This window comes from Drosophila hydei, unplaced genomic scaffold (assembly GCF_003285905.1).
Source record: "Drosophila hydei strain 15085-1641.00,03,60 unplaced genomic scaffold, DhydRS2 tig00000001-arrow-pilon, whole genome shotgun sequence".
NCBI classification, from domain to species: Eukaryota; Metazoa; Arthropoda; class Insecta; order Diptera; family Drosophilidae; genus Drosophila; species Drosophila hydei.
In genome coordinates this window covers 6,153,372-6,173,979 of record NW_022045643.1, presented here as the reverse complement: position 1 = coordinate 6,173,979, position 20,608 = coordinate 6,153,372, and the positions used below count along the sequence as shown (strand labels likewise).

At 38.3% G+C, this 20,608-nt stretch overlaps 1 protein-coding gene across 13 annotated transcripts in view; it reads right to left on the bottom strand.

Moving 5' to 3' along the window:
• The window catches only part of LOC111595754 (hemicentin-1), an 89,048-nt gene that overhangs the window by 11,429 nt on the left and 57,011 nt on the right, over nt 1–20,608 (bottom strand). For 6 of the 13 annotated variants that reach the window (XR_002751215.2, XM_023309623.2, XM_023309616.2 and 3 more), the window contains exons 5-23: nt 20,210–20,218; nt 19,524–19,694; nt 18,347–18,505; nt 16,896–16,972; nt 15,326–15,424; nt 15,108–15,267; nt 14,851–14,962; nt 9,181–9,362; nt 8,930–9,105; nt 8,732–8,863; nt 8,552–8,667; nt 7,660–8,044; nt 6,537–6,666; nt 6,368–6,463; nt 6,150–6,308; nt 5,970–6,052; nt 3,754–3,940; nt 2,896–2,925; nt 1,453–1,593 (exon numbers count right to left, since the gene is read on the bottom strand). Coding sequence is in view for 11 of the 13 variants with exons in the window: in XM_023309623.2 (XP_023165391.2) it covers nt 1,453–1,593; nt 2,896–2,925; nt 3,754–3,940; nt 5,970–6,052; nt 6,150–6,308; nt 6,368–6,463; nt 6,537–6,666; nt 7,660–8,044; nt 8,552–8,667; nt 8,732–8,863; nt 8,930–9,105; nt 9,181–9,362; nt 14,851–14,962; nt 15,108–15,267; nt 15,326–15,424; nt 16,896–16,972; nt 18,347–18,505; nt 19,524–19,694; nt 20,210–20,218 (2,604 nt within the window). In the remaining 2 variants the exon portion in view is untranslated. Of the gene's footprint in view, nt 1–1,452; nt 1,594–2,630; nt 2,643–2,895; nt 2,926–3,753; nt 3,941–5,969; nt 6,053–6,149; nt 6,309–6,367; nt 6,464–6,536; nt 6,667–7,659; nt 8,045–8,551; nt 8,668–8,731; nt 8,864–8,929; nt 9,106–9,180; nt 9,363–14,850; nt 14,963–15,107; nt 15,268–15,325; nt 15,425–16,895; nt 16,973–18,346; nt 18,506–19,523; nt 19,695–20,209; nt 20,219–20,608 lie in introns of all 13 variants that reach the window. The other 7 variants (XR_002751217.2, XM_023309624.2, XM_023309618.2 and 4 more) reach the window with 4 other exon arrangements.

Below are 20,608 nucleotides of genomic sequence, written 5' to 3'. Positions count from 1 at the left end.
ATTTTGTTTGGCAAGCAGCGTTTAAATGTATTGTGGTTTGTTGTTGTTGTTTGTTGTTGTTGTTGTTGTTTGTTGTTGTTGTTGTTGTTATTGTTGTTGTTGTTACAGCGAGCAATTATTAAGTGAAGCAGCATAGAGACAACAATATATATGTGTATATATATATTTAATGTACATGTAAGTGTATGAGTCAGATAGATAGATAGAGTGTAAGCAATAATTGGTTAAAACGAGATGCCAAGCAAACAAAATTAATTAAAAATGTTGCAGCAAATAAAGAATAAATAAAATGCAGACAAATAACAAAAAAAATAAACAGAAAAACAACACTCATTTAATGTTGTTGTTGGTTTATGTTGCGGTTGTTAATTAGTTATATATATATATATTTTTTTGTTATTGTTGTGGGTTTTGTAATTAATGTTTGTTTTTTTGTTGTTGTTAGAGTAGTCAACATTGATGCGGAACCAAGTGGAATTATTGAACACACAAATTGAATAATATATATACGCGTTATAATTGAAAAACAAAACGAAATAAAAGTTTAAATACATAATTATAATTTATATTTCTTTTTTAAATATTAAATTTTTTTTATAATAAGATTTGATTAAATGGACTTGAAAATGAGTTTGATAAACAAACAGGGTGTTCTTTTTAAATAAAGACTCATTATAGTTGAAGCTTTTTAATTGTTTAAAAAATTATAAAATTCATATTTTTATTATATATATATTTAATACATTTAGTATTTTATCATAAATTGTTTTGTATGTTAGCGTATGATTTATTTTTTTATTTTTATTATAAACAATTTTCATTTTATTAACAACTGCAACACCCTGTTTATGATTTTTTGCATTCATTAATTTCAAATTAACGAAGTTTACACAGCCAAGTGCAACACAAAAGCTTTAAAATCAGCAAAAAAATTTACCAAATGATTGGAAAAAGTCGTTAAAATACAAATGAAATCAAATTCTTAGTCCGCTTAATGAGGCAGCAGCGAAAACCGGATTCGAAATGCATTCAAAAAAAGGGATAAGCGATGTAATTTAAATGGCATATTTAAAAAGCGAACGGGCTAAATATCATTTATAGTCAAAGTCCTATAAGCCTGAATTGTTGTTGCATGCATTTAGATTTTTCAATTGGAATAATCTTTGAATGAAAAGAAAAACAATGAGCCATGCAGAGAGTTCGGGACATGCTGCTTCATAGGCACCAAATTCAAATGAAATAATTATGAAACTTATTTTCAAAAGAAATGCCAGAAAAATACTCAATTGATAAACATAAATTCATTTTGGTATTATTTTGTTTGTTGCTCTTGTTTTCGGGTGGGCCTAACACTATGCTTGGGGTAATTAATTATCATAACTGACTGCACTGTATGCAGTTATTATTTTTGAAGCTTGCTGTTGTTGTTGATGATGTTGTTGTTGTACTCACATTTATCCTGACGCCGACGGCGACGGCATATGCAAATAATGATGCAACAAATGATGATGACGGCCAGCAACAGTAGCAATATGCCAGCGACCAGTATAATGAGCGTCGTTTTATCCCATCTCTGCCACCAGGCCAATTGTTCTAAAAAGGGGAGAGACAGAGACAGAGGCAGGGAGAGAGAAAGGAAGAGAGAAAAAGAGACGGAGATAGAGAGAATTGTATTAAAATGTGTTGCGTTTTGCAGGAACTTTAAGCATACACAGTGAAAACTTAACAATACATGCAATTCTTAACAAACTGACAGCTGACAGCTAAGCCCAATGTCTGCCTACTTAGCTGACTGACTGACTGACTGACTGACTGACTGAATGCCGTTTGCAGTTGCTAACTTTAATTTATCAACTTGTCACATGGTTTTGCCATGCAGCTGCAGCCGTAACTGTTCCGCACAGGCACAGATGCATTTTATATATTACTTACACAAGCAGCTCCAAGCAATCCCCCCGCCCTCCCCCCACGCATTGTGTCATTGTCTTATGTGAAATTGTGCTAGGCAGCTGTAGCCGCATCCTTCAGCTGGCTTGTCTCTCATTGTTTTCCATATTTGCTATAATTCAGCTGTTTATCATCCAAACAAATGAATTGTCTTTGCCAGCAGCTCCCGCTCTCACTCACTCACACACACTCTCTGTGTGTGTGGGTGTGTGTGTGTGGCAGCTGCCTTTGTTTCGTGGCAGCGTTTATCTATGTTTGTTTTCCGAGTGTATTCACATATGTTATGAGCTATTCATTTGGCATCGAATGCGGATTCGCGTGTCAACAACATTTAGAAGCCGCTCCTTATGCTCCCACCTCCTACTTCATTCCTATCTTATGCAATTAAACAAGCGAGCGAGCGAGCGACAAATGAAAAATGGCGGCTTTTAGTTATAGTTCGGTCTGTGTGTGTGTGTGTGTGTGTGTGTGTTATGTGGATTAGCATTGGATTGTGGCACAGCAACCGCTCTTATGTATTTGTCTGCCAGCTGCGGCTTTGTTTATAGCTTTAAACCAGTTTTCAGCTGCTCATTACGTAACTAACAAGCGCGCTTTACCGCTATTCTATTTATTTACAACGCTTTCCAAATTTTTATAGATATCTAAACGAGAATTTGATCAATTAACATGCAGTTACTTACTTTTTGGTCGCACTAATTGATTAGAAGCGTTTACGAATGAGCATAAAATGGGTTTTCGAGTGATAAGCAAAGGGATAAAGACAGAGAGTAAATAGCAAATTTATATATGTTAATACACAGGATACTTTTCGTGTTTTGGTTCTGGTGATGCTAAATCGAAATTTAGACAACATTTGGAAGAGTTACTCGAACTTGAACTAGGGAATAAGAAACTAAGAAGTCAACTCAAAAAAATGTATAATGAGCATTTGTGCTGGGCATTTACCTTGCCACCAAATATAAAGTGCTGAACCAGCTGTTAATATATGAAAAATACATAAAATATAAAATATGAAAATAAAAAAAAATTATTGAATATATAGAAAACCAAAAGAGCTTACACAGAACTGATTAAATAATAAGAAAAAATTATTTTGGACAAATGTTGGAGAGGGGAGAAGCGAATGCTGTTAAATATAAAAAGTGTTGACGTCATCAGCTGTCAAATTTCAATTTCAATTTCAATTTCAATTCAATCAAAGAAATGTTGTAAAAGCTGGACACTCGCCCCGATTAGCTCAAAGGCTGAGCAGCTCTATATATAAACTTGACAGGCATTAAGATCGCGAAAATCCTAGCCAAAAAATAAAGCCAAAAAATGGAAAGGAGAGAGAAAATGCCAAGTGGATTTCATGACTTAAGCAGCTGAAGAAAATCACAGCGCATAAAATATAAAAATAAAAAGAGAAAATAAAAAAAAAGAAAGAGGAAAGAGAAAAAGTCGAGCTGAGTTTCGTTGAGCGCAGAAATCAATTTCCGTTTGGTTGTAATAAAACGTGGCGCATGTTACGATAACAGGTAAGCAAAAAGGCGTGGCTGGAAATGGGAATTGCGCTGGGGCGTCAAACAATGCCCTAATTGCCACGGCCGGCCAAAGACGTGGCCGGGTCCGTGGCCGTGGCCGTGGTCGTGGCCGCCATTTTAGCTTAAAGCGGAAGCAGCTAGCCGCCATTTTATGCAGAGCATAAAAAATCAAATAACGGAAAGCGGAAACAGATGAAGCAAATATTGACAGTAATCAGCTTCCGTTTGCCAGTTGTTGTCGTTGTTGTTGCTCTCGCTCGTCATTTGAAATATTACTCACCAGCCACTTCAATCTCACAGAATGCGCCAGCTCCAACGGAATTGTTAGCCACACATCGATAGGTCCGGGCGATGGCATAATCCTCCTGCAGTATGTAAAAACTCTTGTCCACAAAGGTCTTCTTGTCGCCTGCGCCCAAAGTCTCGACTGTTTCATTCTCAGCTTTAATTGACCATGAAAAATCGGCCTATAAAACACACACAGAGGGAGAGGGAGAGAAAGAGAGAGAGAGAGAGACAGTTAGTTTTCGTTGCAGTTGCATATGCACAATTGTAGCACAAATTGCCTATTGAAGCTATGCAAATCCTTGTCTGTCTCTATTTTTTCTGTATTCCTCTATGCACTTTGATATTCAGCTCTTTTTTAAATTCTTTCTTTTGCCATATTTTCTGCATTTGGTTTTGGCATTGCCTTCAAGTTTCTGGCCAAGCTACCAGAGCCCAGCGGGCTTAACTACTTTTCAAAGGTGTCACTTGGCTTAGCTGAATGTGAACTGTTTTGCTAATTGGAAATGGTTTTGTGCAGGAGACTAGAGTAAGCCAAAGAGTAACTATATATAATAATAATATATAAATATAATAAATAAATAAATCTCAAAAAGCTGCCAAAAAGGCACAAACTTCTTAACTTCATCTCCTTTACTTTACTTTTCAAATAGAATTTTTCTTATTATTATAGCTATAAAATTTCCAGTAATTTTCAGCTGTCTGCTTTGCCTGTTGAACATCTTTAAAAAACCTTTCAACTAGAAACGCTTGAATCGCTCGCTTGTCCAGACGCGCCCCAACATCGATTCGCATCAATTTCTCATCTGATTGCATGCTACGTTATTAAATTTTAACTTTACGCCCGTTGAATAATTTCCAATCAAATAATTACGAGCCACCGAGTTTGCCCCACACACATTCGCTGTGGTTGCCTGCGTGGCAATAAATCTTTGGGCCAACCTGCAGGTTGTATCCCCGTGCCCCTTCCTCCCCGCCGTCTGCCCACCTTAATCGCCAGCACGCTTTAACTCAAGTAACGGCGAAGCAAATGCAATTGCAAAAAAAAAAATAAAATCGGGCAGAGAGTGGGTCGAAAAAAATGCTGCACTGATTTATGCGGCATGGCACAAAAAGTGCGAACTCCAAACTGAAGTTGGGAGTCGAGTCGAGTTGGTCGGTTGGCAGTTCGCTGCTCTCTCTCTCTGGCTACAACAGTTGCAGCCAGCAGGAGATCCGGGTTCCGGCCAAAAGGTAAACTCATAAAATTGAAAATACTTGCAGCTACCTGCATCGCAAAAGAACTGAACAGAAAAAAAAAAGATGCAAAACCTCTATCCGTGCTGTAACCAGCCTTCATGGCATGCACCACAATTGAAATGCTATCGTTATTACCATTTCGATGGCCTTTGCACAGGGAATCGAAATGCTTTTCCCCTTTTCTGCCTTTTTTGTGAGGATGTGCGGTGTGGGCGTTAGACTATCGTTTGGCTTTGTTTTCAAGTGTATTTCTAGCTAAGGGTATTACGCAGCGATTAGAGCGTTTGCCATTTAATACGGAACAAGAGTTGGAAAAGGTGGTGGAAATTGTATGCAAGCCCGACAAGCTTTAGGGTTATTATTTTTAAATGAATATTGCTAAAACATCTTTAAAAAATAATTTTTTTTTTAAATTTCTTTTTTAAATATTTAATAATTAATTTTTGATTATATTATATTTTTATAGAAATATTTATTATATATAAAATCCCAGATTTTGTACTATATACAATTTATATGTTGCAAACTTTTAATTTATTAAATTTAAGCTTCTATATTTATATATTATTATTTTATTTTATTGTATTATTATTTTATTTTTATATTAAAATATTTTATATTTTTGTGTTTTTCTAAATTTTGAAGATTTTCCATATTCATATAAAAATCTTCTTAAAGCATTTTCAATTGTTTCTAAAACAAAGTATCGCCTCTGTTTGATAATTTTCTATTTTTTTTTATTATTTATTATTAAATATTTTTCTACCTTAATCTATCCATCTATACTTTAGGCTCACTTCGTGTTACTATTCATTTATGTTAATATTGCTATTCATTTATAATTCCCAAACAATTCATGCGCATCACACACCCAGCAGAACTCTTTTCATAGCGTATTCCTGCTTCTGCTTGCTCATATTTTATTTTAATTGTAACCCTTTGCTTACTGCTGCACGCGCTATTGACACTTACCTCTTCAGGATTTCCGTATGCTGTGCAAATTAGCGTATCCTGATCATCGATTTCTCGCCTCTCGATTTCACATCGTGGGGTGACTGTAGCAAGCAGAAAAGCAAAACAAATAATCATAAAAATATAGTAGCTAAACATAAAGGTGTCTCTCTCTCTCTCTTTGTCTCTCTCTCAACTTACATTGAACATCGATGACTGTTTCGGCAATGCGATCTCCGTGCTTGTTGCGTGCTCTGCACCTGTAGATGCCCGTATCGTTGCGCTTGATGGGATCGTTGATAATCAGCGTGTTGCCCATTGTGACCGTCTTATTCGGATAGAGCCACTCATAGGAAGGTTCTGTAAGCAGAGTTGATGTAGCCAATTGCAGCTCAGGGGAGGCAAGGTAATTGATTTACCTGGATTAGCTTGCGATTTGCATATGACACGCCCCGGTATGTGATGCTCCTGCACATAGACAATGTTCTCCGAGACGCTGATGTCATTCGGTGCGTCTGTGGAAGAGGGTGGCACGAAGAGTTTGTGTGATTATGGCTTGCAGCTGATTGCCCGGCATGTCATACTCACATTCAATGCTCAAGTAGGTGGTGCTGTTCACCGTCGGGCCCACCGCGTTCGATGTCGAGATGCACATGTATTTCGCGTTATCCGATTCGATATCGAATTTTTTATTCGGAAAATTTGACATATTGAAGTGCTATAATTGGCAAATGAAAATAAAACAACATGGAAATATGTCATTTACGTGAATTGGGGATGGAATTTCGCGTCGCAGCTGCCATGCGATGTGAGCTAAACAATTCAAATTAATTGGCATTTTCATTTGGGGGCTTTGTACGTAATGCTATTTATGCATTGAGTTGCTCATGTGAGACAAGTTTGTATTACGCGTATTTGATATAGGATAAAAAAGATTTTCTTTTAAATTTCTGTCATTCAATAATTGGCTTGATCTGATGAGGCTTTGTTGATTGATTAGAGCGAAAGGCAATTGAAACAGCTTAAGGTGTTCTTCTAATGCCCCCATTTATAAAACAAATTTATTATGTCTGCAGCTGATTCTTATCTAGAATTTCAAGTTGTATTTGACAAAAAAAAAATAATGAAAAATAAACAGTTTCTATTATATAATTAAAGCTATTATGTAATTTTAAATTTGTGTAATAAAAAAGAATAATAATTAAAAAATAAGATGTAAAAGAAAAATATATAAAAAATATAAAAAAAAAATTTAAAAGCACCCAAAAAATAATTAAAAAATTAAATAATAATAAAAGAATAAATACAATAAAAAAATAAAATAAAAAGTAAAATTATAATTAAAATAAAAATATAAAAAATACAACGAAAAATGAATAAAAAATAAAACAAAAAAATAAAATATTAAATAAAAAAAATTTTTTTTTAACTTATTTCATTTGGCAAACCAGAGACTTAATAACTCTCATGGGGTATAGACGATACCAAAACTATTTATCAATCCATCCAGTGCTCTTTCAACTAATAATAATAATAATAATAAAAATAAACGAGAATAAACGACATCTGTATATACAGATACATACGAAGCTCTATGCTACTTAATTCTCTTTCATCTGCCACTTTATATATATCTCTAAATATCTTGAAGCCTTTTCAGTTCTTCAAGTTGAGTTAATTCAGACCCACCCATTGGTTGACCACTACTTACCAGAACTGAGAGCATGCTCTCGAAATCGCCTGTTGCCGGCGAGGCGTCCATATACTTCTCTTTGACAAAGTAGCGGGTATCATTCTTGTCAATTGGTACGCCATCCTTTTGCCAGGCGATCTCGCAGCGGGGCACACACTCGATGCGGCAGGTCAGATTGAAGTTGGACACGGAGTGAAGGACGCCCGTGTATGGCTGCATATTCTTGATGAAAAATGGCGGCGCATGTACCTCCAAATTGACGGTGGCCATTACGCCCTTGCCGCCCTCATTGTACGCATAGCAGGAGTAGTTGGTGCGGCTGTCCAGGCCGACGGGCTCAACGGTCCACTCCTTGGTGACAATATCCTGCAGCGGTCCACGGCCGCCACGCAGCCAACGGTATCTGTTGGGTTGCGAGAGCGTTTGAGCCACATACATGAATTTGCCCATTTTGCGGTAGAGTGCATAGGATGCGGTGGTGGATTCGGATGAGTAATCAAATGGATGCCCCCCATTGTACAGGGTTAAGATTTGTGATTGTGGCATGTAGGTGGTGAGCGTGAGCAAAGTACAAAGGGAATGATTCAAATGTAAATCGATTAGAGCATGCGTTTCTTTAATTTCATGAGCTGTCGACTGCACGGCACTCAGGCCGGACAGCGTTGATAATGTTGATGATATGTGTGTGGGATTAAGCAAATGCTGTTGTTGTTGTTGTTGTTGTGGCTGTTGCTGTGGTTGCTGTTGCTGTTGTTGCCTCAGTTCTTGTTGCTTTTGCAACAGCAGCGCCTCAAAAGCGGCATCTGCCTCATGCGGTTGCAGTGCCTGAACCGTGTGATACGCAATTTGTGGTATGGATGTGTTCTTGTGACTGTTGTTGTTGTTCTTGTTGCCCTGTGTGGCTACAAACCTATTCGATTCGGGGTAGCCCGGATCATCCACGGAACAATAGAAAATGACGCTCTTCTTCTTGATGGCAATTGGGGGAAAGTGCGTCAAAGTAGCTGGTCCCGGCTCATAGTGCACCTGCGAGCGAGCGGGCGAGAGAGTGTGAGAGTGGAATAAAATAGAGCTGGGAGCTCGCACTCACCATTAGTTCCTTGTCCTCGCTGCGCGGTCCCCAGCCAGCGGCATTGTAGCCCTCGCAGGAATAGTTGTAAAAGAAGCCACGACCAATGCTCTCCAGCAGCAATTTGCTGGGATCAATATGACATAAATCCTCCTGAGCGGCAAAAATAAGACGGTTAGACAGCGAGAAGAGATGGGAGCAGTTGACGCCTTGACTTACTCTAGTTTCCTCGCAGTCTGGCAGCTCCTTGAGCAATGTGGAGTTGGCATACCAACGCACTTTGGTTAACACAGATGGATTGGCGTCCAATATGTTGCAGAACAAAGTGACATTGGATTCATCGCTCTCCTTGACGGGTCCCTCGGGTATCATTTGCACCTCAACAATGGGCACATCTAAGGCATAAGAATCATTTAAGTATATATGTATATATATATGATGTGTGGGCATGTTTATAGCTCTGCACTTACACTGCACATCGAGATCGATTTGCTGCTCGGACATGCCTTTGCCGATGGAATTGGACAGCTGACAGGTGTAGTTGCCTATATCCTCTTTATCTGTTGATCTGATGACTAAGGCAACATTCTCGGAGTTGCCGCCCTGATAGCGATCCGTATCGTTGACATTAACAATGTCGCCGTTGCGATACCTGCAGAGAGCCAAACAACAAGCGTTGCACAATCAGTTACACAGATATTGGCCAGACAAACGTTGTGGGGCATAATTAAAGACGGCTTTTGCCTAGTTAGTTTGGTTACAGAACCTGGCTCAAGCTAACAAGCAGACACAGTTATTTATGATACAACACGCATGTATGAGAGACGGACAGAGGGAGAGATAGAAGGCGTAAGTCGACTTGTCTCTTGTTGGCTATTTAAAATTTATAGGCACGTTTCTGTGTGTTTTTGTTTTCATAACAACTTGTGCAGAGACAGAGAGGGAGAGAGAGAGAGAGAAGGAGTGAGTGAGGTAGTGAGTGTAAGCTGTATGTATTGTCAATGGGTCTCGACTGCCTTTCGGGCTCACAGACAGACAAAGAACTAGAAAATTATGTCAAATGTGCATTTGAGTCTTTGCTTTGGCTTTGCATATTTACAGTCGTTGTGGCTGTGGCTTCACTGTACAACGGCATGCATAAGCATCTGCTTCAGACTGAGAATCTTGATTGAACTTGAAGCAAACATCAAATACTTGAACTTTAAAACTTTGGAGCTCAACATTCGGTTAGCAGTTGAACAAGTTTTGTTAGCGCCAAAATCAACTCCGCTTATAAGCTTTGTATGTTATTTGCTTTACTATTTGGCAGGGAAATATTCAACTGCAGCCACAAACAGTGGCAGATTCTTCAGTCTCGATTTATTATTTTATGTTGGTTCTTTTTTGTTTTAACTGTGCGCATTTCCCTGTGGCATTAAAACAATTTTACGCCCACTGCTGTCTGGCTGTGGAACAACAGCAAATAAAAGGCGCAGCCACGTGTTTCCTCGTGCTCTCAGTGCGTTTGGGAGAAATTAAAAAATGCATTGCATACTTTACAGGGCAAGAGGCAGAGACAGGGCGAACGGCATAAATTGAAATAATATTGGCCACAGCTCGGACTGCAGCTGCCAGAGTCGAGGTTTGTGCCGTTGCCTACCAAGGTTCAGTATAAATTTTAATTGATTTACAATAACAGAGCGACAGAGGCGGAGGGAGCGAGAGACGTTGCACAAAAAGTAATTTTGATCGCTACAGTTGAGCATTTTTTGCGAGGTTTTCCTCACATTTCGCTCGGCTGTCTGGCTGATGAGCTGAGTAATTTTCAGTGTTGCGGCCTCGTCGATTTAATGAGTTAACGCTGGGCGACTTCTGCTTCATAAATCCGGGCATATCATCGTCGTTGGACAAGCGTAATTAATTTTAATTATCAGCTGCGCCCAAGGAACACACAAAAACTAACGAAATTTGCGTGTTGCCTGGCTCTGACTGCCTCTATCTCTCTCTCTCTCTCGCACGTACTACTCTTCTGTCCCTTTTCCATTTGTCTCTAGTTTAGTGCGGAAATGTGCGTCCAGCTGGGGAAATGCTTTTAATGGCAAACGGAAAAGGTATTGAAATTATTTTTATATATCTTGAGAGCAGCTGGCAAAGTGCTGCCAAACACACACAGACAGAGGCCATCGCTGCTCATTAATATACTCATGTGTGTGTGTATGTGTGAGTGTGTGCTTGTGTGTGATGTGTGTTTGCCCAGCAACATGAGGCAGACATTTTTAATTGGTTCGAAGCAGCTCCTGGCACATTCAGGGCAACTTTGCCTTTTGTCGTCAACAAGTCGTAAAGTCAACTTTTTTCATTTTTCTGCTTCTTCTTCTGCTGCTTCTTGTGCTTTTCTTGGCCTGAGGCAAATTTTGTGGTTTATTGCCAGTCGCTTAAATAATTCAACAATTACAATTACTTTTGTGGTGATTTATAAATTATGTGCAAGCCACACACAGGCGGAGAGAAGGGTGTGCGTGAGTGTGGGCTTGTTTGTTCTAATGTTGAATGGGTTTTGAGGGTTGCTTGTGCCTTTGTTGTGTCTGCGAGCTATCGGGCAGACAACTGCTCGTAAACAGCAACAGCCAGCGTGGGGCATACAACCCAACCTTGGCCTAACACAAAATTAAGATTAATTTTATGTAAATATTTCATGCCCGGCAGAGGTAGAGACATCGAAACAATTGGAGAGTGCATAAAACAATGCCGATTTGATCTAATGTTGATCATTATTGCTGATTGCAATTGAATTATATTACGTGAGAAAGCATTTTAATGAATCAGCCGTAAATCAAACAAATGAATATGCGGCCTGAATGCCAAGCGTGCATAAATGAACAGAAACGACGGCTCTATTCATATTCTATACATTCACGTTAAGTGTCGCCTCGCAATTAGCAAATGTTACCTTTAAAATCCAATTAATATGCACTTTGCCAGCTGGGCTGCCATGCAACCGGTTTGTGGCTACAAATGCTGGCCCCAAAAGGTATGCTACAAAAATTCCACATGGCCTGCTCCACGTAATGCTCCGCTGTCTAAATTTCAGCCATAGCGCTCTCCCTCTCTCTCTTTCTATATACACAGACTGCGACTGAGGCGTAAATGAAATGCCTGCTAAATAAATTTTCTGTGTCACTTCTGTGTGCGCATTTAATTTCTCAGCTGGCATTAGGATAAAAAGCGCAAAAGTAAAAAAGAGAAAAGTGAAACGAGGCAGCATGAATAGTGAGCGCGCAGAGCGCAGAGCAATGCGAAAGCTTGAAGCGTGGAATAGGCTTGTGAAATGCAGCCACTTGACACACACACACACACACAGCGAGTGCCAGACGACATGTGTGTAAGTGTGTGCCATTGTGTATGTAAGTTTTGTGTGAAGTGCTGCCTCCATCTTCATTCATCATATGCGCGAGCTGCTGTTGCTGCTACAACTGTTGTTGTGTAATTAGGAATTCGTGTGGCGCTGACATTAAATATCGCTGACAACATCTGCCTAAATGGAATGCATTTCTCAGCCCAATTTAACAAAAGCTGTGCGCATTTGCAATTTTCATAGATAAAGTTTCGAAACTGTATCTGCCGACTAGGAAATGCTCTCAAAAAGCTTTCCAAACTGTTTAAAGATGAGATTGTCAAAGGTATATCTAAGCATGGAGTAATTGATATTTGAGACTAATAAAGAATAGACTATATACCACTTTTCTATGCGGCGCGATTCTTAGGACTCGCAATAAACTTGCGAAAATATCTTTCTTTTCATTTGGATTTTTAGCAATAGAAAATAGTTACAGATATTGAGCAATTGAAATGAACTTCTGTTGCTCTAAATAGCCGTATGTTTACAAGTCCAATTCTATAGAAGTTAAGCTTCCTCAAAAATAAAACACAGACGTACAGATGTTTATGCATATTTATATGTATATATATGTATATATATATTTCTATATTTTTATATTTTTATATTTTATATTTATTTTGATCAAATCAAACTTACACCTCATCTTAATATCTCATCTCTAATATATAGCTCTTCAATCTATAGACTTTCGTTTTCCAAACTCTATTCAATTTTCTGTGCGCTTATCAAATTTCGCTCATCATTCATCAGTGAAAAGTTTCGAAATGCACTTTGGCTCATCATTTTCGCCAGTCTTACTCAAATACGATTCCATTCACTTGTCTGTGCTTGTCTTTGCATCATCTAAGCTGAACTTTTTAGCCCCTAAAACACTCAATGAATATCGCGCATACGCCACGTGCTCGCGCTAGCATCAGACAAATTAATACGTTCTCAGCGTTGGTCAGAAATCTGTGAATAGGAATTGCAATTGCAATTTGCGTGCCTTGCATGCGCATTTAATGGCCGCAGTATTTTGGCCAAGTTTGTTAGACACAACCATTCCCTGGCGCATCTCGCCGCGCCAGCGTCTCGTTGCCACCATTCGTTCCCTAATTTGCCAGCCAGGCAGATGCAGTTGGGGCTGAGGCTGGGTTGCCATGCCGATTGCCAAAGATTCTGCATTATGCGTGCCTGTTGGCCGCTTCACAACATTCCTCTTGCTGCAGCCACACAACTTGCTGATGGATTTTGTATGCCTGTTGTTTGTCCTTGGCGCGACTGACAGCTACACTGAACAAAAAGTTGCCCTGCAATTCCACTGTCAGCAATAATAGGGTTGTGGCTCTATAGAAGACAGGCAATGGCTTTGTATACCAACACCAGAGAGTTGAAATCATAGAAGACAGTTCTTCAACCTGAACTGTGAGCCTATGTGAACCAAAGGCTGTTGGCAATGCTGTTACAATTGACTAATTGAAGTTCAATCAAAATTTCATTAAAAAATAAATAAGCAGGTGTCATGTGAGGTATAGATGCTATAGTTGTCCCACTGAGATAACAAGTAATAAATATAAGTTTTTATGCCGTAAAAGTTCATATGATTCCCATACATATTTTTGGCTCAACTGAATAGATTTGAAGATAAAAACTATATCAAAAAATTATTTAATAAATATATATATAACATATAATAACTTTAAGAATAAAAGACAATATTTTTTAAATATTTAATATTTATTCCTGATAATATCAATAGCTCTAGACGTAGGAGAATTACTCAGAGACAACTGCAGATTGTTTGACCAGCTTAACTCTTAATTCGACACCAGATATCAACATGTACCTCTAAGCAAGACTTTCTATACACACTCATAAGAGGCCCTTCGAGCTCCTTTATTCGGCATCAATTTAACATTTTCTACCATTTCACATTGGCTCTAACGATTGTGGCCTGTATTAATGCTACGCTTAAGTGGAATTGTCTGTGCCGCAATAATTTCTCTATGTTTAGCTGGCATGCAGCATACAACAGCCTATGAATTTTGTAGCAACAAGAGCAGCTATAAATTCTGGTTTGCATTGCTCAAACTCTTTTTGCGATTCGCATTACGCAACTGCGAGATTTGTTTTGATTTTCAGCAGATAAATGAATGTTCGCTGCGTCTGATGATGTGTATCTCTATGTGTGTGGGTATGTGTGTGCCTGTGTGTGTATGTGTACCCAATTTACGCACTTGACGTTGTTGCTGTTGCGTAGATTTGAACTCTTGTTGCCTGTTTACTTTTGTATTTGTTTTTAATTAGATTTTTGTTTACTGTGGAAATTTTAGTTTAATTGAGTTCTGCTGCGCCATAGCTTCAGCTGCCTCTGCCTATGCCTTTGACTGTGACTGTGACTGTGACTGCTACCTGTGACTGCGACTCTGACTGCGACTGCGACTGCGACTGCGACTGCGACTGTTGCCTGGCTTCGCAAATCACATAAAGAGCCAGCTAGCCGCAGGGCCTCAGCCCTGTTGCCACCTCTGCAACAAAGAGCGCGTCAGCTCTTGCCTCTGGCCCCATTCGCTATCTCGCTTTAGCACCCAGTGCCCTATCGCCTTCTCTGTCACATGTGCGTGTATTTTGTGTGCTGAATTTAAAAGCAATTTAAATTCGTTTGCCTTTCGCTTTTGACTTTGGCGCTCAGCGCGTTTTATTTATTTTACTTTCAACAGTTTTTTTTTTTATTTATTTCATTTTTGGCTTAGTATTTTTAGGTTAGGTTTTGGGGACTTACCAAACGACCTGCGTGAGAGAGGCTGGATTTGCCACATATTCACAATTGAGCAGCACAATTTCGCTGGTATTTGTGACCATTTCCGGAGGACTGACCTTGACAACGGGCGGATCTGTGTGAAGAGAGGGGGGTCAAGTGAGAGAAAGCGATGAATAAGTAGCTTGTAGAATATTTAATCATACAAATAGCATAACAATAAGAGGTAAAGCCATGAATTTTAGAGTTTTACAACACTGTTTGAGCCTATTTGTACTTACACATAACTTCCAAAGTAAGAGCCGAGGACATGGGCTTCTCGCGATTGATTTGCAGCACAATATTTTCAGCCTCGCAGCGGAAGACGCGATCATTTTCGAAGCGTGTGGCATTAAAGATCAACTCGGACTGCGTGTGATAGGTGCCATCCTCCTTCTCGAACTGTCAAAGCAAATAACATGGAATTACCTCAATCACAAATTGATTTTGAACTACTCACAGCCTTGGTGCGTATTTCAGTAAGTTCGTTCTCCTCGCCACTGATGACCGAAGTTGTATTATACCAGGTCAGGTTAACCGCGGGTCGTGCGCCGTGTATCTGTGCGTAGAGGTAAAGAAAATACAATCAGTTACATATATATCGAGAGAGAGAGGGAGAGAGCTGCCCGATGGGGGTATGCGTTATGTGATTGGCTATGCTGTTGCGGGGGCTGGGCGCTGCTTGGCGACAAGTCGCAGCAATTGCCATTAAATTTCCATTAGCCAGTGCGCATATTCATGCATATATTGCCATTACTGGAACAATTTTTACCTGACTGTCACTGCTAGGTAGCTAGGCAGTAAAACAATTGCATGAAATTCCATTAAACATAATACGCAATCAATAGACAATTTTGCATAATTTTACACAGTGCACACGAGGCAGGTCCTTTCTCTCAAAGTGCTGCTAAACTGCAGCCAATTGAGCGCTTTTCCATTAAAATGCAATCGCAACAAGGCACGCAGACAGAGAGAGAGAGAGAGAGAGAGAGAGAGAGAGACAGAGGCCCAAGCAAATGACAAGGCATTGTCGTTTGACTAGCTGCAAAAGCTCAGTCTGTGCCTGTGACTTGGCTCGTTCCATAGACTACACCCACACACATATGGTCTCGTTGCGGACGAAAAATCGCAAAATAATTGACAGTTAATTATTGTCAATTACTCGGACTGCAGCGACAAAGGACAGGCCTGAGCAGCAGGCCCTGAAAACCTGAGAGCTGACAGCTCAACAGTGCAGCGTACAATGGACAAAGCGTTTACAGACCTCCTAATAAATGTAGAGTCTTTAAAAATGATCAAGACTATGCAAAGATTTCTGTGTATGGAAGCAAAATATGGCATATAACACTGAAATGTTGCGAAGACTGAGGAATATATGCAAATAACATTTATATAAATAAAAATTATATTTAATTAATTGTATAATATTTATATTTTATATATATATTTTATAATATATATATAGATATATATCATAATCCGATATAAATATGCGAAGAAATTTAATTTTTTCGATTCACAAAAGATGTGATTTGAATAAATTTCTTAAGCGAAATCTTTAAAAATTATGCTTGATTGGAATTTTGTTTCTGGCACATGATATTTAAGTATATAATAAAAAGTCTAAACTCCGAGCTAGTTGCTATAGAATGTGTAGATTCTGTGCTAGATTAAAAATATTTTGATTATATTTTATTATTACATATACAAATATAAAAAAATGTTTTTATGAAAAGAATATTTTATTTTATATTAAATTTTTCTAATAAAAGATATAAAGAAAAAAAGATATAAAAAGTTACTTATCGAGAGGCATATTACTTAACTTTTATATTTTCTTATACCTTTCAGAATATGTAGATCTACACCATATTGAGTGTTCTATACGAGCTATTATGTATTCCATTAAATTCTCCCCCATATGTCTAACTCTAAGGCAACTGCTAGGCCTGAACGTGGCGTCCCTTCGTTAGCACAAGGCTTCACGTAAATCAAGTTTACGTTTAATTTTAAGCTCAACCAATACTTACGTCACATGTTAGCACCACTTTGCTGCCCTGCACCGTGTGGTGCTCCACTCCATTGATGTCGATGCTCGTCGGCCGAACTGCAGAAATGGAAATAAAAATGGTGAAAAGTAGTTGGGGCGCCTGTTCGAAAATTGCTTAAAATGCTCGACTTGTAATTGGGTTTTGTCTGGGCTCTAGGCTATGCTTGTTCTGCCGCTCCACCTCGACTTATTCATAATATAAAACATTAATAATGGCAATTTGCATGCGGGCTGCCTGAGGCTCATATCGAGTGCCATTGCCTACATTTTCAATTGATTGGTAAATGTTTTAGGCTTAGGGTTTGGTTGGGCTATCAATCAACTGACTGCGTCCACTTTGCAAATGAAAAACTTGGCTTAGTTGGCTTAGTTTTATGTTACTCTTAATGACATTCATTAATTGCTGCAACAAAAAATGTCAAATCATTCGTCAATATGACAAAAAAACTGGAAGGGATATGAAAAATTGAAGAGTAAGAACATCGCGAGGGGAGGAGGAGGCAGTAAATGTCACTCGATATTGTCAGCATTTAATTAGAAAAAATTTATTTGCATGATTTTCAAAACGCTTTCAGGCGCCTAAGGGATTCTGTTCGTGTTTCTCTTGTTGTTGGCGTTGTTGTTGTTGTTGTTGCAATTAAAAGGTTTGCCCCGAAAATTCAGCTTGGGTTCGGGCTGGGTTAATGAACCCAAAACATGTCAAAGTGTCGCGTGAATGTTGTCGCTGTTGTTGTTTTAGCCTTTGCAAATTTATTACGCTTTTTAATTAATGTTAATTAAAGCAACACAATCAAATGCTTTTTTTTGTGTAAAAAATAAAACAAAAAGTTAACAGCTTTAAGCTGTAATTTGTCAATCGAAGTTGAATCGATATAAAATATTGCTGCCATTAAACAAAATTCATTGGCTTAATTTCAAGAAAAAAGTATCCCTTTCAATTTATGTATAAATTTTTTATATTTATTTATAATAAATTATTTTTTTCAATTGAATATTGAATTGTAAATATTTAACTTTAAATTAGCAAAAATATTTAAAATTTCATTGGTAATTTTTTTTTAAATTTATAATTCCAATAAAAATGAAATAAATTTTCATTAAATTTAATTTAGAATAATCCCATTTATTACACCCGAACTTTCATTAGTGACTTTTAGGACTTTCTAGTAGCAAAATTTTATGAGCAACCTTTCGTTCCTTTTGGAACATTGTATTTTATGCACTGTAAACTGGAAAACAAAGTCGTAAAACGAACCCTTTTCGCTAAGCAACTCATATAACTAAGCACTCTAAGCACACCTACATAAATATATTGCCAATTTCTACAGCTGCTGACTCATAGCTGGCTTTTAGGACAGACAGAGCGGAGCATGAGTTGTTGCGGCTTACGTTTATCGTTTATTGTTTATCGTTATCGAAATGATGACTCACCTTGCAAATCGACGCCGAATTTGGTAACAATTGCATTCTTAATAGCTGCCGATTCGACGCGACATTCAATATCCTGGGCCAGATCGTCGCGAGACAAAGCCCATTCCAGCTCGAGCGTGGACGTGTAGAGGCCATCGTGCAAGTCATGAGTAGGCGAGTCTGTGGCGAAGAGAAGCAAGTATCAAGTATTTGACAGAGTATATTTTGCAGCAGATCCCACTGCTGGCTGCTGGATGCTGACTGCTGCGTCCTAAAGTGACTGCTAACTTTTACATTTCCTGTTTTTCCAGGTGCGTTATTTTCCTAATTACAAGCAATTATGATAAGCAAAGGCTTTTAAGACCAAAAATAAATAAAATTTCGCCTGGAATCAAAGATTGGGTCAGGAATCGTGGCCCGTCGTCAGCTCAGCAAGGGTTGCAAACCACAGACCGAAGGCCAATTAGAGGGCCAAAAATACAAAAAAGAAACAAGAACAAAAATTAAATACAGGAAAATTAAAAAGAAAAAAGAAAAATGAAAATGAAAATGTTGTTGCTGCCTTTGTAAATTGCTGCCCGGGATTTTCGGGGCATAAAAATTAGTTTAAGTGGCTTTCAAGGCCGGCGAACGGTAAACCAAAAATTCCACAAACATTTCGAGTGGCGGCTTTAAATTCTGCTTAAGCTAATGTAATGGATGCCAGCTCGCTCGGCTTTTAAAATAGAAATCAATTAATTTCACTGGAGCTGCAGCGAAGGCTCTTAAAAATTTAATGAAAATCGCCTCGAAGTTTATTTTTATGCTTCACAATAAAAGGGCTTGGCGTTTTATGGGCGCGGCCGAGAACATTTGCCTATGCCAAAGGCGAAAAAAAGGAAGAAAACTGACATTGATAAGCAGCCAAATCCTTCCGTGGCCTGGACCTGGCTTTATGACCTCGCTCGTCAGTCACTGCATAAACTTTGTGGCGCATCGTAAACCACGTCGCCAGCTCCAGCTCCAACTCCTGCTTATGCATCAAATTGGCTGCTTAGTTCGTTCGAACCCCGCTAAGCCCCGCTAAACCCCAACCAGTTAGAGCTGCTCAAGCATTTGGGGGAATCAATAAACGCGCTTCAGCTGTTTTTATGAGGAAAACCTTTATGCGATTTGCTACCTTCTTGCCACATACTAGTTGGTTAAGGGCAATACTCACATGTGGCCAGCCGCTTGCTGCCACGCCACCAGCCCACATCTGGCTGGGGTCGTGTGTTCTTCACCGTACAGGTTGCCTTCAAGCTCTGGCGCTCCTGCATGGGTCCCACGATGCTGCCATTCTCGATGCGGTCACCCTTTGCGTCCAAAATCACGACCTCAGTGGGTGGCACTGCACATCCAACATCCAACCACATTCGTGTGTTAGTGTGTGTATGTGTGAGTGTGTGTGTGTGTTTGTATGGGTGTGTGTTTGTTCGTGCGTAGTTCAAATCAATTTTTTTTCATTTTTGCATTTTTACATATATTTTTCATTTTTTTGTTGGGAGGTAAAAATGTTGAATTTGTGTTTTTAATAAATCATATTTGATTTGCATTGTATATAAAAAATATTATTAGCAGAAATTATAAGAAATTAGGAGGAGTAATTAAATGAAAATGAATAAAAATTAATTAAATAGAATTAATTTTTCAAATGAAAAGCTTTGAATGAGCTAAATATAATAAATAAAATATTTAAAAATAATTAAATTCAAATAAATAATAAAATATTTAATGAAAACATTCTCATTCAGTTAAAAAACTTAAGAAAATGATATTTCTTTTGCTTTAATTGGCAGTCAACTAAATTGATAAAATGATAAGAGAATTGAATTAAATATGATGTTTATTATAAGTTAAATTTACCAAGGTTTTCTACGTTTAGTTTTGCGTAGTTGTTTTTATATTTATTTTTATTTTTGTAAATGCATAGCCAAAAACGTTTGGTTGTTTGGTTTTGGATTTTTGATTTTATGTTGGTTTTTGTTTTAGTTTTAAGAAATCAAATTTAATTTAAAGCGTTTTTTGGAATTTAAGTTATTTGTTTTAGGTTGAGTTTCACATCAGTTTAAAGTTTTTCAGGTGGGTGGGGGAGTGAGGGGCAGAGCACACAGTTCAATACAGTTTTTTGGAGTAGGAAATCAATTTTTTTGGTGGGTGCACACGTATGAATCGAAAGGAGGCGGTGTTGATGAACAGAAGTGGGGCGTGGCGTGGAATTTGATTTATGTTTTTTTTTTTGTTGGTTTCATTTTATGTTGTTTT